At 35.3% G+C, this 19,262-nt stretch overlaps 2 protein-coding genes across 2 annotated transcripts; both read left to right on the top strand.

The window, feature by feature from the left end:
• The first annotated feature begins 2,441 nt into the window (after positions 1 to 2,441).
• LOC132728092 (uncharacterized) lies at positions 2,442 to 7,003 on the top strand. Its single transcript, XM_060713703.1, has 2 exons — positions 2,442 to 2,597; positions 5,531 to 7,003. Exons 1-2 carry the CDS (start codon positions 2,569 to 2,571, stop codon positions 6,009 to 6,011), a joined length of 510 nt encoding a protein of 169 aa, XP_060569686.1. The 5' UTR covers positions 2,442 to 2,568; the 3' UTR covers positions 6,012 to 7,003.
• On the top strand, positions 6,345 to 9,288 carry LOC132728105 (uncharacterized). The gene is made up of 2 exons (XM_060713718.1): positions 6,345 to 6,398; positions 7,663 to 9,288. Exons 1-2 carry the CDS (start codon positions 6,345 to 6,347, stop codon positions 9,286 to 9,288), a joined length of 1,680 nt encoding a protein of 559 aa, XP_060569701.1.
• Positions 9,289 to 19,262: the final 9,974 nt, after the last annotated feature.

Here is a 19,262-nt window from a genome sequence, read left to right as displayed (position 1 = left end):
AATCAGGGTTTGAGTAAGAAGCGTACATTTGGGTCATTGTGCTCTATATACGTAAATGATGATTTTTGGAATAATTGGTTGAAGAAATGATCTGAAAATTTGCACACAAGCTCTTGGTCCAAATCTACATCCAACTCAGAATAATATTTCTAGTTTAGTCTTGACAAAACGATATCTTGAAAAAAATATTTGGAGGGGCGGGGGAGGGGGAGATAAACCATAAAGGACTTAAGAATCCTGCTTAAGAGAAAATATATCGGTAGTTTATAGTATATTTATATTCACAATTATATCTTATGTGAAATTTTGAATATGCACAGTCATACAATATAACAGTATACGTACATGTATACATACTAATTTTATGTCTTAGTTTTTACCCCATTAGTATCACAGTACGGGTTTTTTTATATTTGACAAGTTATAAGTTATTTCTGCATAAACTGTGTTCTACCATGTAATTTGTACACTTGACAAGAGATTTTATCAAAACTTAACAAACTGTTGGAGGTAAACGCTTTAAGATAGATGTTGTATGATTATGGGGTTATAGTAGGTAAAAACATAACTCGCTTGTTTATTTAAACATATTTAAGTTGATAACATGTTTCATACTAGTCTACTTGTAATATTTTTATATATCTTTTTCCATTTAGATTATTTTGTGTAAAATAAAGTTGTCACTTCACTATTGTCATATTTATGATAAAATATAAACTTACTTACTGGGGGGCAATTAGTTAGGTTTTATTATCTTACTTAAATACGCACAATACACATGTTTAATGTGCGTTCTATAATAAAAAATAACATAAAATTTTGTTTTAAAGCCATAAATCATTTCAAGAACCGTATAAAAGATAAATTCCACATGTTGTAAAATCTTGATTTAAAATAGCATTTATAGTGGTAGACAAATAAATGATTTTGTGTGTTTTTTTTTTATATATATATATATATTAATGCGATATGTGTATTTCTGCCTAAATAAAGGATCTTATTAAGCGGACGTGCACGGTGTACTGACATTAGCCATACGGACAGACACACGGAAGCAAGGGTGCTTCGGTCAGTTGTTATCTAATCGGCATCTCAGACATGCGTATCGGACAATTCACTCCAGTTTTAAGCTAAGCCATAAACTGGTTCCCTCATCTGGCGGATCTTGAACAGTTGTTCTCCGTCTCGGTCTCGATATCTTCTTTGACCCCCCATCCTGTACCCATGATGCCTACATTAAGAGTACGGTACGATATACTTACATTGTTCAATCAAAAACTAAAGAACTATTTTGCCTGCAGAATGTGGTAAGAAAATGGCCCCAGTCGTTATAATCGGAGTTGCCGCTCTTGCCATTGTTCTAGGTGTGACCAAAGTCGTCGCCATCGTTGTAGTTTTCATCGAAGTCGGCGAAGTCTAAGTCGTAGTCACCCTAGTCGTAGCAGACGTCGTCGTGTAGCCCGTTCTGGTAGTAGTAGACAACTCGGGCTATCCAACTGTGCTTTCGATGCCTGAACGGTCGAGTTTTTTCTTCGGCCTTTTAGCACTTACCTGAAGCATGGCGGTCATTGTCTTTGATCTACGTCTGCTTTTCGGCGATCGTAGTAAAAACGCCTTTATCGTAAGATAATCGTACGATTAAGAAAACCTGCGACGTTTAATAAGACACAGCTACTATCGTACGATTAACGTACGACAATCGTATGATAAAAACGGTCGTACGACCGTTGATAATACGGGCCCCAGTTCCATACTGTAACGTGCTGATGTCAGTTCTGATATGCCCCGCCTCCAATATAATGCGCATGGTCTGCCTCTCTGATACTTGTAGTGAGTTCTTACAATACACTTGAACAGTAGACATAAAAAGCTAGAAACTATCCTTAGGGTCTGTGTTATCAAACAATCCCTTTAAGGGTTGGTTCTATTTAGAACACTACACATACACTCATTAGTGCAGTAGGTATTTAATTTGTTGTTGTATTAACAAGATACATGTATAAAAAAATTTGTTCTGTTCTGTTCATAAAGATTTTTGACAGGTTACATGGTCCTAAACGATCGTTTGCATATATAATTTGAGTCACCAGGCGTGGGTTATATTTCAAACAACCGTAGATATAAGGTTAAATAATTCATAAAATGTCAGCAGTCGGGAATCTGAAAAGTTTATATAAAATTAACGATTATCCTATGAAAAGCGACGTTACAAACGTGCTGTAATATAAATGATATTACATTGTATATGTAATATATTTTTATACAGTTATATGACATAGTTCACTATGCCGTCACGCAAATCTCAAATCAATTATATTCAATAACACGTGTTACCACAAAACTTCATTGATTTAAGAAAATGTGTGCAATATTGTACTAACTACGTACTTTATATTAATGCATTTACATGTATTATAAAACTGAATAACAATTGTCGATGGAGAAATGTAAACAACTTCAGGATCATACATATAAAAGACGCTTTTTTACTTACTAATAAATACTGTTACTTTGTTTAAAATTAAAGAATTTTTTATTATTTTATTCTGAAAATATTTACAATCCAGTATGGATACGGAAAGTTTTCTAGCGCAACAGTAAGTTAAACTATTTGTATTTAATAACTTGTACAACACTTTTAAAACGTAAGAAACCAGCTTTTTAAAAAATATTAAGTGTAGGTTACATTTACAAAATTATATTGGTCAAGAACAGCAATATACCATTTATCTATGACGATTATACACTTAAAGAATGTTCGTTTCCTAATGTTATATTAACTACATACCGGTATAATACGGTCACTACTATCCGAGACTTTAACACAACTTCATGTATATCATTCGTATTAAGCAGCGTAAGTGGCCGTCAGGTTAATGTTGCTGACATTAAACCACTTGCCCCACACCGCTGTGGGTCCAAATCTCGCCAGGGACTTAAGATTGTCGGAAGCGGTACTCACGCCTTCTAAACGGTGGCTCTTTCACATTTTGGTGATCTGTTTAAATGAGAGCCATCGACACTTCCGTTGCAGAGCCCTCGATGAAAACAAGGCTGAAAAGGGTAATAAATTTTAGTAAAAATATCAATTTAAAAAGATTATGCTTGTTTTTCAAAAATCGAAGAATGTCATGCCACGTAGAACATTTTTCTCATCATGTTGGGTGAAGTTTCGATAAAAAATACCCTAAAATGACGTTGCTAGAACTTTTACAAAATATAACCTTTTGGGTTTTCTTTTACGAGGATACACATTTTGAGTGATTTCCCTACCGTAAAGTAGATGCTGGCCCATGTATTCGTGTACATAGCATTGTCCCAACCTCCTCTCTGGACCAACACAAAAAAATAACTTACAGAACTTACTTGAAAACCAAATAATCAAATATTTATTATTGTGATCGAGCCATCGACAAGGTGCTGGCGCCATCGGCAATGTGAATGAGCCCTCGAAAATGTGATGGAGCCAACACCAGCATTCATTTTGTGATAATATGATGGATTTTAACCGTTATTATACCTAACTGATTATCATATACAATTTCGCATGCATCGTATCATTGGGTTGACATATTGAATTAAAATACTCGATTTGATTATTCGAATTCATGAAAATTGAAGTAAAACCTCTTTGTATGAAATATTAACAGATTAGCACACAAAAATAGTTTTTTTTACTTTTAGTCAGTAAAATTTCAGTTGTTAATTTTGAAATTTATGTAAATTTCAGGTGGAATCTCGACACGAATAAGGGGATACAAAAAAGATTTTCATGTGATGTTTGTAGAAAGGCGTACGCCAATAAGGCCATGGTTAAATTTCATATAAAAACTATCATGAGCAGGCGGCGACCAGTACATTATGTGGTATATGTGATGGGCGATACGCAACACCATCTTCTCTTAAAAGGCACGTTGATCGTGTAAATACACGAGAAAGGGAACTTGTGTGCACGATTAAAGAATGCAATAGTTCATTCTACACAAAAAGACAGGACGGACCACATACGAAAAAAAAAACACAATGTCAATGAGCTGAATTGTAGGAAGTGTGAGAAACATTTTACTTATGAACGCAACTTAAAACGACACCTCCAAAGATGCGAAAAAAGTATAAAGAAGAACCACACATGCAATTATTGTACCAAACAGTTCTGTAGTCGAGAGGCCGCCTGCTCATGATAGTTTTTTTATATGAAATTTAACCATGGCCTTATTGGCGTACGTCTTTCTACACACACCACATGAAAATCTTTTTTGTATCCCCTTATTCATGTCGATATTCCACCTGAAAGTTTCATAAATTTCAAAATTAAAAACTGAAATTTTACTGACTAAAAGTAAAAAACTATTTTTGTGTGCTAATATGTTAATATTTTATAAAAAGAGGTTTTACTTCAATGTTCATGAATTCGAATAATCAGATCGCGTATTTTAATTCAATACGTCAACCCAATGATACGATGCATGCGAAATTGTATATGTTAAGTAACGGTTAAACTCCGTCATGTTATCACAAAATTAATGATAGTGTTGGCTCCATCACATTTTCGAGGGCTCATTCACATTGCCGATGGCGCCAGCACCTTGTCGATGGCTCGATCACAATAATAAATATTTGATTATTTGGTTTTCAAGAAAGTTCTGTAAGTTATTTTTTGTGTTGGTCCAAAGAGGCGGTTGGGACAATTCTATATACACGATTAAGTGGGTCATCATCTACTTTACGGTAGGGAAATCACTAAAAAAATGTATCCTCGTAAAAGAAAACCCAAAAGGTTATATTTGGTAAAAGTTCTAGCAACGTCATTTTAGGGTATTTCTTATCGAAACTTCACCCAACATGATGAGAAAAATGTTCTACGTGGCATGACATTCTTCGATTTTTGAAAAACAAGCATGATCTTTTTAAATTGATATTTTTACTAAAATTTATTACCTTTTTCAGTCTTGTTTTCATCGAGGGCTCTGCAACGGATGTGTCGATGGCTCTCATTTAAACAGATCACCAAAATGTAAAAGAGCCACCGTTTAGTAGGCGTGGTACTACTCAAATAATTTCCGGAGTGGCAACTGAGGCCTTTTTTAACAAGTGACCAAAAGATTTTGACAGTGTTGGTGTAACGTAAAATCCAACGTAAACATTTCAATCTAATGTTCCTGGACGATGACATAAACAGTTAACAAGATTTGACCATTTCTACATGTACCCTTAATCTAAATGAAGAATGTACTTACACATGAAAAAACACATGAATGGACTTCAAAAGACGAAACTGGCGCCTACGGGACCCCGCCATTTTTTTGCCGGGTTACCCATAAATTTATAGAAATTAAATTCTATATTCAGGTACGATGTGCGTAGGCTCTTACGGGCTAAACAAGATATGAAATATTTCTCTTAAAAAACATCATTTGAATCTATTTTACTAAAATGATTTTTGGATAGCCGTCTGAACGGCAATTCCAAGCATTTTTATGATAAAAAATACAAAATAATGAATGTAACAATGGCTTTATTTTATTTTTAGACAAGAAATGTTCAAGATGAGTAATTTACTCTTCGGTATTTTGTTGTTTGGATTTTGTATTCTTACACTATACGCACTTTGTAAATGGTGCAACGACAACTCAAGCGAGTCTCAGTCAAACAAGAAAGAAAATGAACGACTTATGATGAAACCGGTGTATGCTCATGAAATTGAACCCGGAATTGTAATTCTACAAAATGAAGAAGGTGATTATTTTAAAATACTGAAGGAATATGATTCCAAATCAGACAATCTGTATGGATCAGTGGCTTGCACTCGACCGGAAATGATGCAAACACCAACACGCATGTCTACAGTTGAACCGGAAATGCTCCGTCCTAATACTGGAACGAATGGTATAATATCGCCATCGGCTCCCCCAGTGATTCCTGCTCCCCAAGGGAACAAATGTAACGTACATACCGGTAAACGACCAGCGTACAAACATTATGATAATCCCCCACCTTACGCTAGAAATTGAATATCATATGATTCCGGTTATTAAAAGGGGATAATTTTGACATTTTACGCTTATATTATCAAAATATCGTTTTTCCTGATGCAAACATTGATATACTGTACAGTACAATGTATAACTTTTCTGTGCGCCAGCTGTGTCTTAAATAACAACTCAACTGCTGCAAGATGTGCGTGCATGTGTTTAAAACAAAGCTATTAACAGATATTGTATAGTTATATTATCAAAAATATTAATCAATTACAGGACAATGTCATTTTAATTCCAAACAATATTATTTTATAATATATCATTTTGTATCAAGACTCAGATAACAAGACTGATAATGCTATCGACATGTTAGGTTTCTTTAACCACACTAAGTTAAATATACAACAAAGTTACATACCGGTATTAAATTCAATTGTTATTTACATTTTTAACTAATAATGTCTAAAATTGAATCAATGTTCATTCTCCAAATGATTTGTTTCCATTCCAATAACTTATTATTTATAAAAGTATCGATAAATGCACATCTTTTTTCATAGCTATATGCATGTTGTTTGTTTGTTTGTTTGTTTATTTGTTTATCTACTTATTTATTATCATGAAACCATTGAAAACGTTAAAAAAGATATCAAGATTTTGTTTGTAAATTTTCATGCAGCTAAAATATAAGTAAATATAATGTATTGTAGATGATGTACTTTGTACTAGTCTTAATACAATTTCTGTTCTGTTCTATAAACAAATTAACTATGCAAAAGTACATATTGCATTTTTTTTAAACATATATAATTTTTTGCATGCATTTATCTGGGGTCTGTATCAAACAAAAAAAAAATCATTAAAAGACAAATACTATTAACAGTAAGTGCGTAATAGAGATTCAAACAACAAGTGAATTACAGTAAAGTAACATATGAAATGTTTTTGCAAAAGAGGTATTGAATTCGTTCTTTGAAACAATTTCTATAAAAATAATAAAGTATTATAAGCTTGGTTGACCAACTAAAAAAAAGTATTGAGTGTGGAGTTTTTTTTCTGAATAATTTATTTTCTTATAAAAAAGTTGCTGCTATTTTATGCCATTCCCAGACGAGAATAAGTCTGATCGGTAACTATCCGGACTGAAGGCTATCACCCTTTAAAACCACAGCGGCCTTTAATACCACAACGGGAAGTAGGCTATCGCCCTTTAATACCACAGCAGGAAGTAGGCTATCGCCCTTTAATACCACAGCAGGAAGTAGGCTATCACCCTTTGATACCAAAGCAGGAAGTAGGCTATCGCCCTTTAATACCAAAGCAGGAAGTAGGCTATCGCCCTTTAATACCACAACGGGAAGTAGGCTATCACCCTTAAATACCACAACGGGAAGTAGGCTATCACCCTTTGATACCACAGCAGGAAGTAGGCTATCGCCCTTTAATACCACAGCAGGAAATAGGCTATCGCCCTTTAATACCATAACGGGAAGTAGGCTATCGCCCATTAATACCACAACGGGAAGTAGGCTATCACCATTTGATACCACAGCAGGAAGTAGGCTATCGCCCTTTAATACCACAGCAGGAAGTAGGCTATCGCCCTTTGATACCAAAGCAGGAAGTAGGCTATCGCCCTTTAATACCAAAGCAGGAAGTAGGCTATCGCCCTTTAATACCATAGCGGGAAGAAGGCTATCACCCTTTAATACCACAACGGGAAGAAGGCTATCACCCTTTTATACCACAGCAGGAAGTAGGCTATCGCCCTTTAATACCACAGCAGGAAGTAGGCTATCGCCCTTTAATACCAAAGCAGGAAGTAGGCTATCGCCCTTTTATACCACAACGGGAAGTAGGCTATCGCCCTTTAATACCACAACGGGAAGTAGGCTATCGCCCTTTAATACCACAGCAGGAAGTAGGCTATCGCCCTTTAATACCAAAGCAGGAGATAGGCTATCGCCCTTTAATACCAAAGCAGGAAGTAGGCTATCGACCTTTAATACCACAGCAGGAAGTAGGCTATCGCCCTTTAATACCAAAGCAGGAAGTAGGCTATCGCCCTTTAATACCAAAGCAGGAAGTAGGCTATCGCCCTTTAATACCAAAGCAGGAAGTAGGCTATCGCCCTTTAATACCACAACGGGAAGTAGGCTATCGCCCTTTAATACCACAACGGGAAGTAGGCTATCACCCTTTGATACCACAGCAGGAAGTAGGCTATCGCCCTTTAATACCACAACGGGAAGTAGGCTATCGCCCTTTAATACCACAACGGGAAGAAGGCTATCGCCCTTTAATACCACAGCAGGAAGTAGGCTATCACCCTTTAATACCAAAGCAGGAAGTAGGCTATCGCCCTTTAATACCACAGCAGGAAGTAGGCTATCGCCCTTTAATACCACAACGGGAAGTAGGCTATCGCCCTTTAATACCACAACGGGAAGTAGGCTATCGCCCTTTAATACCACAACGGGAAGTAGGCTATCGCCCTTTAATACCACAGCAGGAAGTAGGCTATCGCCCTTTAATACCACAAAGGGAAGTAGGCTATCGCCCTCTAATACCAAAGCAGGAAGTAGGCTATCGCCCTTTAATACCACAACGGGAAGTAGGCTATCACCCTTTGATACCAAAGCAGGAAGTAGGCTATCGCCCTTTAATACCACAGCAGGAAGTAGGCTATCGCCCTTTAATACCACAGCAGGAACTAGGCTATCGCCCTTTAATACCAAAGCAGGAAGTAGGCTATCGCCCTTTAATACCACAGCAGGAACTAGGCTATCGCCCTTTAATACCACAACGGGAAGTAGGCTATCACCCTTTGATACCAAAGCAGGAAGTAGGCTATCGCCCTTTAATACCACAGCAGGAAGTAGGCTATCGCCCTTTAATACATCAACGGGAAGAAGGCTATCGCCCTTTAATACCAAAGCAGGAAGTAGGCTATCACCCTTTGATACCAAAGCAGGAAGTAGGCTATCGCCCTTTAATACCACAGCAGGAAGTAGGCTATCGCCCTTTAATACCACAGCAGGAACTAGGCTATCGCCCTTTAATACCAAAGCAGGAAGTAGGCTATCGCCCTTTAATACCACAGCAGGAACTAGGCTATCGCCCTTTAATACCACAACGGGAAGTAGGCTATCACCCTATGATACCAAAGCAGGAAGTAGGCTATCGCCCTTTAATACCACTGCGGACTATAGGACATCGCCCCTTTAATACCACAGCGGACTGTAGACTATCACCCTTTAATACCACAGCGGACTGTAGGCTATCACCCTTTAACACCTCAACGGACTGAAGGCTAACATAGACAACCGTTTATATAGGGCCATATAACCTGTCAAAAATCTTTTTAACTTATATAATAGAGGATATTCAATTTTTTTCTAGTGGTATAAAAAAAATTCATGAGTGGCGATAGCCACGAGTGAAATATGATAATTTTCATACCAGTATATGAATATAATTCCTGTTTTTTTTTTTTATAAAAAAATGAATTTTCTGTTTTTTATATACATTTTTCTCTTTTCAACATTACAATTTGAAAGATTTCCCCTTGAATTTTGTCTTCTGTCTGAATTTAGAAAAAAGTAGTCCGGCAAGTCACCACTGAAAATACGAAAAATATATGTTTCACTGCAGTGAAAAATTATGTTTTATAGTGAAAATACGGGAAATTGAAAATACGCATTTCAATTCTCTTATATGTCTCAAAATTTCATTTATAAATATACAATAAAATATGATACAAACCGTGCCATCCGTTCGAAATAATCAAGGAGCTGCAAGATCATGATTCCACGGAGTTTTTGCCCGTGTATCCTACATATACTAAATAGTTCTTATTTCTTGTACAATATCAAAATGATAGAGGTAGCACATTGATCATACGTGTATCACTATTTCGTTCATAATCATATGTAACAGGGGCAGTAATTGGGATTTTTATATTTTGTACATTGCCAGAGTCGTTTCCCTTGGATTTTTAATGATGGCGAGGTATAAAACCCGTTTCACTCAATAAAACTGAAGGAAAACACGGCACCGCCCACTAACTTCTTTATTTCTTCTTCTTTGTGAAGTCATGATGTAATGATGTCACATCATCAATTTTGAAACGAAGGTCTGTTAAATTTCTCTCATTTTGTTACATTTTTTAACATGATGTATGATAACATCGATTGTCTTTTCCTAGAGAAGCATATTTACGTATGACAGCATTAATTTCTGCCTTTTATTCCATTTAGTTTTGATTTTTTTTCATCGCATTCAGGTATAGTTCGGCTACAGTGATAATTATAATTTATAAATTCCACTAGTGGTTTATCAGAATAAAATCATCTGATATATTTCTATAAAACACTGGAAAGCATGAAATAAATTTGGAATATTATGTTGTAGTAGGTTTCTGAGGCTGAGCAGCGGTGGAAAATTGATATCTCGAGAGACCGATGGTCGAGCGAGATATCAATTTTCCAACGTTGCGAGTAGAAAAATATATAGTCTAAGAAAGCTTCTACAACATGATTTTCCTTTTATTATATACCTTTTCGTTTTATTCAGAAAATGAAATGAAGTTGTCAAGAAATAAATTCATGACTGACGGATGAATACGTAATTCTTGCAAACCGACTACGCCTTAAAATAATTTTGGTTCCCGTTTCCAAATGCATTTTTTACTTAACGATCCAAACTTAAAAAGGAACACAATAATTTATCAACAGATTATAATTCTCAAAGTCAACTTTGAACATATATTTATTCAGCATAATACCATTGATTTGTTTACAAGAATGTTGATAACTTTTACTTAATTCTTTTATAGCAGATTCTCAAATTTTAACATTTTAATCAATTACATGCAATAAAATGATTGGACATCAACTTCAATCTATTTTCACAGGTATTGTTTAGTTATTCAATTTGAAAAATATGTAGATAAATTAGTTGAAGTGACTAAAGCTATATATCTGTTGTATAGCAGCTAACAGTACCATATCAGACGCCCATTGACTTACCGCTTGGTGCTATATCAGACGCCAATTGACGTACCGCTTGGTGCTATATTAGACGCCAAGTGACTTACCGCTTGGTCCTATATCAGACGCCCAGTAACTTACCGCTTGGTCCTATATCAGACGCCCAGTGACTTTCCGGTTGGTCCTTTATCAGACGCCAAGTGACTAACCGCTTGGTCCTTTATCAGACGCCAAGTGACTTATCGCTTGGTCCTATATCAAACGCCAAGTGACTTACCGCTTGGTCCTATATCAGACGCCAAGTGATTTACCGCTTGGTCCTATATCAGACGCCCAGTGACTTACCGCTTGGTCCTATATCAAACGCCAAGTAACTTAGCGCTTGGTCCTATATCAGACGCCCAGTGACTTACCGCTTGGTCCTATATCAGACGCCCAGTAACTTACGCTTGGTCCTATATCAGACGCACAGTGACTTTCCGGTTGGTCCTATATCAGACGCCCAGTGACTTACCGCTTGGTCCTATATCAGGCGCTCAGTGACTAACCGCTTGGACGTCCTATATCAGACGCCAAGTGACCTACCGCTTGGTCCTATATCAGACGACCAGTGACTTGCCGCTTGGTCCCAAATCAAACGCCAAGAGACTTACCGCTTGGTCCTATATCAGACGCACAGTGACTTACCGCTTGGTCCTAAATCAGACGCCCAGTGACTTTCCGGTTGGTCCTATATCAGACGCCCAGTGACTTACCGCTTGGTCCTATATCAGACGCCCAGTGACTAACCGCTTGGTCCTATATCAGACGCCCAGTGACTAACCCCTTAATGCTATATCAAACGCCAAGTGACTAACCGCTTGGTCCTATATCAGACGCCCAGTGACCTACCACTTGGTCCTATATAAGACGCCCAGTGACTAACCGTTTGGTGCTATATTAGACGCCCAGTGACTAACCGCTTGGTCCTATATCAGACGCCCAGTGCCTTATTGCTTGGTCATAAATCAGACGCCCAGTGACTTACCGCTTTGTGCCATATAAGACGCCCAGTGACTAACCGCTTGGTCTTATATCAGACGCCCAGTGACTTACAGCTTGGTCCTAAATAAGACGCAAAATGACTAACTGCTTGGTCCTATATCAAATGCCCAGTGAACTACCGCTTGGTGCTATATTAGACGCCCGGTGACTAACCGCTTGATGCTATATTATACGCCCAGTGACTTACCGCTTTGTCCTGCTCCAATCTGGTTTACATTCAGTTATTTTTTAGAAAATTGAATAAAATCTTACATATAGCAGACGACATTTTTGCAGACGACAACTTTCCCAGCATGCTAAGGGTTAATACTCTGGGGCTCGTCTTATCAACGGTCGTACGATCACCAAGTATAGAGCTAATTCACATTTGCTTTTAGAATTGGCTGAGAACCAAACTCCATACTGTCTTTTTTTATACAATTTCAGTGTGGCCTTGATATCCTAAACAACAACAACAACAACAACTGAAAACCGGGAATACCAATGCCACAAATTGTAAAATTGAACACAGAGGACTAGTTGTCAAAATTTTATAAATGCATTATCCTATGAAGTATAGCAGAACTGCAAACGCGGCTTTATTGCGTCTTTTTGATAATTATACTCCCGTCTTCAATATATACAGACGTTACTTATGGAACGTCATAGCTGCAATAATAAGGCAATGCTTAGACAAGTCAAAAAATTGGACAACACAACACTTATATTTGACATTATAGGACGCTTTCTAGGGAAGATAAAACGAAATGTAAGAACATGAGGCAGTTATGGTGTTCCATATTTCTTACTCATTTTATAATGGTATTTGAATAAGTAAGTATTCTAGGGATTTATAACATGCATGCTGTAACAATACATTACCCAATAGCCGAAGCGTCCGGGGCCCAGTGGTTAAGGTTGTTGTCTTCAAACAACTTGCCCCTCACCGCTGTGGGTTCGAATCCCGATAGGGACTTTCATGTGAGAAATCTATCTAGCTAGCTTACGGAACGCCGGTGATTCTACTCAGGTGCCAGTCCGTGCCTGAAATAATGCACGGAAGCTCACATGAGGTCTTCCTCCATCAGTAAATTAAGCTTGAACGTCGCCGTATGATTTATACTGTGTCGGTGTGACGTAAAAGCCAATCAAACAAACAAACAAACAAAACAAAACAATAGTTCAACATGATTTTAATTTGTTATGCTTTCTGGACGGTTCGAGGTGGTGTCTAAGCAGAGCTGGATGTGTCTATACGCGCGTAATAAGGAATAACCGTCACTCTCGTAATGATTGTGGTTATTGTGGGGCGGGACTGTACAAGTTGGTTTCTTCGTCGTCGTCGTCGTCGTCGTCGTCGTAGTAGTAGTAGTAGTAGTGGTGTTGGTGATAGAAGGAGTAGTAGAAGTAGTGGAAGTAGGAAGCAGAGGACACTTCTTTGGTTGCTAAGGGAAGATATATTTCATTTGTTTAGTTCACGCTATATAGTTGAAACTTATGAAAACAAATGAACCATTCGACCTAAAATAATCATTGAGAATACAATTATTTAAATATACTCGTATCTACCATTGTGAAAAATATCGTATTAGTGTTTTCTGGAGGCCTGCTGTAGAAGTTATTTTGATAAACAATTTGTTTGATCAATGTATATGAAAAAAGGAATGAATATTTGTATGATGAACTGTAAACAAAAGAATAACATTTGATTTATTAAGTAGTAAGTATAAGACGAAAACTTAACTTATTCTTAGTTACCTTATTAGATAAATAATTATGTTTTGAAATAGAACTCTTTAAGATCTATTTTATATATCATATAACCTGTCAAGGTTTTTTAAAGATACAAATGTATGTATTTTACAAAATCTGTTTTTTTCTTTAAGTCATATAAAATATATAAAAGGGGTCAGTATACTTTTCCGTAGATAGGCAACCATGTGTTTAGTGAAATATGTTTTCTAGTTATAATTAAAAATTGCTCTAAACTGACATAATATAATGTGAAGATGTTATATTGGCTCTTATATTATGACCGTTAAAAAACATTAAATATTTGTTTACCACTATGAAGAGGCCTCGGAGACATGGCATTTAATTTATCCCTTCTTATGTGGTACTCTTAAATAACCTCCATGTTAAATCAAGAGTTTACAACATGTTAAATTTACCTAATTATACGGTTCTTGAAATGATTTATGGCTTTTAAAACAGGATTTTATGTTATTTGTTATCATAAAACGGACGTAAAGTATGTCTAAGATGTGTAATTTAGCCCGTATAACGACATTGAACTAATCCTCTATCACAAATAGTGCTTAAAGTTTATACTTTATAAAATTATTGGATCATAAATATGTCACTGGTAAAGTGATCACTTTATTCTTTTAGAAATAAATCAAATTAAAAATATTTATACATACATAAATGACAAATTTTCGTACACTTAAATGAACTCGCCAATCTATTTCTTCTTTTTTTCTATTACAATCTATAATTACAACAGACTTTAATTACAGTCCGTGTTATAACATATAATATCATACACAATATCTCATTTTAGGTAGCTTGTGTACGGCGCCAGATATTTGTTAAGTTTTATGAAATACTCTTGTGAAATATACAAAAACATAAACCTAGTCTTATGCATGGTCTTTGCACAGAAATTACATTAAAGATATACTTTGATATTTGAAAATATTGAAAATTGCTACACAGTCGTTTTTGTAAATATAAAATAAACATGATTTGACTTCACACAAAGTGGATATGTTATGCTTTAAATCCTACACACAATAAGTAATGACTATATAGTGCAATTCAAATAACTGGCAGGTTTTTTAGTTTTTTTTAGAAAGGGCCAACTTTACTTGACCCGTCATAAGGAACGCAGATTCCCATTAAAAATAGTTTGTACATTATTTTATTTGAATAAGACATATTCAGCAGGATTTTATAGATTTCAACAAATTTCTGCAATAAAAATATTTTATTCAAAGAGGAGCATAGTATAGTCCAACCCCGATTATTCGAATTGCCTTGGACTGAAATTTACTTAAAAAAATCGATGGGTTCGAACCATCGAAATCCGAATATTGTGATAGACAACGACTACACCACTTTGTGTTCCAGAGCTTGATAATTCATAAGAATTTAACTAGTGTTAAAGATCCTGTATGCTGTAATTGAGGTTGTGTGTGTGTGTGTGAGTGTGTGTGTGTGTGTGTGTGTGTGTGTGTGTGTGCGTGCGTGCGTGCGTGCGCGCGTGCGTGTGTGTGTGTGTTTGCGTTTATTTACCCTCGCCACCGGAAAGAGACCATATGGGCGAGCAATATACTTCATTTATAACCTTATAATAGGGGAGCTGATGTTTCTTTACTTATTGTTATATCCGTACATGTGTTATGTGCATACCATATCCCCCATGACAGGGAAGTCTCTACGTAAAACCTCTGCCATGGGAGGAAGATGGGGGCAATCCCATACTAAGTTTAAGTACTAAAATTTAATTGTTAAAATGCACTTACTTTAAAAATGGCCAAGACGTTTATAGCAGTTACCGTCTTTTATAACAGGTCAATTTAATAAGAAGAAAATTTCAATATATATATAGGTTGTATACCACACGTAAAATTATTAATATGTACATGTATATAATTATGCTTATAAAACAATTTTCAAACATCGATGAATATGTAAAATATGTACTGCAAATATTTGGTAATAATATAACAATAATATATATATAGGTTGTATACCACACGTAAAATTATTAATATGTACATGTATATAATTATGCTTATAAAACAATTTTCAAACATCGAAGAATATGTAAAATATGTACTGCAAATATTTGTTAATATTATATGTAATCATTAAAATATATGCATTCATTTCTTATTTAAAAAATTGTCTTAGACTTTATAAAATATTTTTTTTATTACCTCCCTTTATTTACATGAAATGTTAGATTCGGTAATATATTTATAAATAATGCTTTTTGGATTTTACAAAATTGATAGATCTTAATTTGAGCATCATATTTACGATATGATGGTCACTCCCTACGGGTCACTTCGTTTTGGGTTTTTGACTGTTAAAATTTCACTTAATAAACACTTACATATACATGTAATATACAAAGGGAGAACAAATCATGAATAAAATGAATTGCAGACTATTCTCTCCATAACATTAAGTTGCACATAGATGCATGAACCAATAATCTTTTAAGAATTTACGTACAATCATGTAGAATCTAATTAAGACTGTTCAAAGTGTAAATCCTAAAGAATATATAATTATATTTTTTTTTAAATTATTACACAAAAAGTTCCATATCTTGGAAATATTTTAGAAATAGATATTGTCAATACTTACATATTTTTCTGCTGATGCGGGATTACTTGTAATCGGGTGATATGAAATATGATATAAGTATATAGTAAATTGCTTTTACCACTGGAGATGCTTTAAATGTCCATGCGAACATGCGACTTTTCATTGTACTACATTTTCCTTGAAAATGTTTTTAAGTAATAGTAAGAGATTCGAAACACGAGGCTATTTGATTTATACAAGGGGCCCACGAGTATAAATCAGATTGCTGAGTGTTTTGATGTTCTTCCTCTTTTGCATCAAAGGCAATAATAAAAACACGTTCCCTGTTGTTACAATATGAACCACAAGAGAAAAGTAACCAATCAACGAGCATTTGAATATGACATTTCTATCGTTACCTTTTTCTCTGTCGTCACATTATGTAAACGCCAGACAAAAATGGGCCAATCAATGGTTATGCTTTTGTGTGCGGGTAACTAATACCTGCACTCCATTTAACGCACTGTGCATGTATATGTAAACGATTTAACTCTGACACAACTCTTACAACAGAAAGGTCTCCAAAATATGATACAAGGATGCGTTATTGTTACAATTTACTTAGGGGATATTGTGCAAGATGTGTAATAAATTAAGATCTGAAAAGCAGGAGAACTAGTGATATAGCGCTTTAAGAAATACTACGCTTATCTTTGAGTAAAATATCTTATTGTAGAATAAAATTAAATATATAGTTTCTATTGAAATCTATGAAATTCTTAGGAAATAAATCTAATTTGAATATGAAAAGAATGTACAAACTATGTATTGGAAGATGCATTTCCTACTTTAAGTTAAAAATGTATCCTTTCTTAAAATAAATAATACCAACTTTTAATGATGCTATATATTAAAATTATGTCCACCTATAGCGTTTATAAAACATAATGAATCTACCTAGCTTGATGTCAAAACAGGTTGATTAACATTAACAAAGACACAGAGTATGTAGCAATTATCAATATTTTCAAATATCAAATTGGAATATAGTATATATATATATGTTTAGTACCAGTACTATACTTGCGAACTTATGCAGTATTAATACTGGAATACCTGTACCAGTATATTTGGAAGTCATTCAATATCGCAGAGTACTATGGAGGGCGATCGTTGCCAAAATACAGACATGTAATGTGTTCCTTTTGAAAACTACTTTTGAAAATGCGAACATGCATGTCTAGCATTTTTTATTGCATTCGTGCACAGCAAATGATATGCCTCTTAATCCAATCTTTTAATTGAAGGCACCCGCTTTTAAATAACACGTTTACATGCAAATCTTAACAACTGACATAACATGGAGAACAACAACACATTTACAAGTTCGTATCTACCATTGCATATAATGCATAAGCATGTTTACACACTTGTAGATATACATCTGTACCCGAAAAACACAAATGAAATGTAAAACTCGAATGCAGAAAATATAATTTAATAAAACGTGTTCCAGTCGTAGAACTACAACAGTACGTTTACACAGTTACATGTTTAAAATGACAAAAGTAGATTCACAAAGTTAGACGATTCTAAGTCATGCATGACGCCCCGCCTCTCTCTGAGTATTTGCGATCTTCTATCACGGAAATGTACGGACAGGTATAATACCCGTCGCCTCACTCCTATTTCTCAATAAAGTGAAGGAAAACACGGCGTCCATTCTAACTTTTTTATTTCTATAAAAAGTCCAATATTATTGGTATAAAATGAAAGATTACTCCATAAGCTTTCTATGAGTGCCTCGGAAATAAAAATGAATTAAATAGATGTATGGAATTTTTAGGTTTTTTTTACTCTGAAAATAACACTCTCGAATTGGTAAGAAAAACACGGCGTTCCCTCAAAACTTTTTTTTAAGTTCGTAATATATTTTGATAATTTTGGATTGAAATAAAAGTGTGCTCCATACGATTTATGATATATAATTATATAATGCCTAAAAATAAAAATGAATTAAATCAAACTGAATTAACTTTCGTTAAAAAGTGTATCATGTTACTTTTTGTAAAATAGAGAAAATAAGAATCCCTAAAGAACGCTCAAAACGACAAAATTGAGAATGTTGTAGGCCCCGTTTGATTGAGCCTGCTCATGGACGGTAATGGAAAGAGCAAGTTATCGTCCACGCCCCTAGCACCGGCTTAAGCAGAATTCAACATGAACTGGTACAATTTTGAAACATCCGTGTTAATATGGCGATTATCATGGAACCTGCAATGTGACACGTAAGTGCCATACCATGAAAAACGGCATATGATCCCCAAGCAAAAAAAAAAACACACTCTGAAATTCAGTAAGAAAAAAACATGGCGCCCCCTACTTACTTTTTTTATTTCTTGGTCAATTTTGATAATAAACAAGATCATCAAGGAAAGGCGGCGGAAAATTACATAAGAATTGCAGATTCGGTTTGATTGAGTCTGCACATGAGGGATAATGAACAAGTGACGATTATCATGGAACCTTCAATGTGACACGTAAGTGACACGCCCCCTAGCACCGGCTTGCACGGTACTCAATTCTAAACACTTAATAGCGCTGGCATCAATGATCCCGAATGACCAGAAAAACACTGAAGTGAAGTACGGGGCAACTTTTTACAACTGCCACACGGCACTTGTGAAGTATTAAAATCTGGAAACAAAATGATCCCTCGGAAGCATTAATCACTACAAAATTACATAAGAATTGCAGACTCGGTTTGATTGAGTCTGTACATGAGGGATAATGAACAAGTGCAAAAAGTTTTTATTCATGCTGAAAATACCGTATTAAAGATTGTACATATGTGCTACGGATAAGTATTTTCTTGATTTCGGAAAGGAAATCCCGGTGGCCGCTTTAAAATCCTATTTTTGCAAATACTTGCATAGTTTTTGTTGAAAGT

The sequence above is a fragment of the Ruditapes philippinarum genome, unplaced genomic scaffold, assembly GCF_026571515.1.
Source record: "Ruditapes philippinarum isolate M1 unplaced genomic scaffold, ASM2657151v2 ctg5901_1_1_1_1, whole genome shotgun sequence".
NCBI lineage: Eukaryota > Metazoa > Mollusca > Bivalvia > Venerida > Veneridae > Ruditapes > Ruditapes philippinarum.
This window is presented reverse-complemented; position numbering and strand designations above follow the sequence as displayed.

What these genes read in the sequence shown, in the direction of transcription:
- LOC132728092 (XM_060713703.1), top strand. Translation starts at nt 2,569, where the DNA reads ATGGATACGGAAAGTTTTCTAGCGCAACA. An exon ending in GAAAGTTTTCTAGCGCAACA is followed by an intron (nt 2,598 to 5,530) that starts GTAAGTTAAACT and finishes TTTTATTTTTAG; the next exon opens with ACAAGAAATGTTCAAGATGA.
- LOC132728105 (XM_060713718.1), top strand. Translation starts at nt 6,345, where the DNA reads ATGTTAGGTTTCTTTAACCACACTAAGTTAAATATACAACAAAGTTAC. An exon ending in TACAACAAAGTTACATACCG is followed by an intron (nt 6,399 to 7,662) that starts GTATTAAATTCA and finishes TTAATACCATAG; the next exon opens with CGGGAAGAAGGCTATCACCC.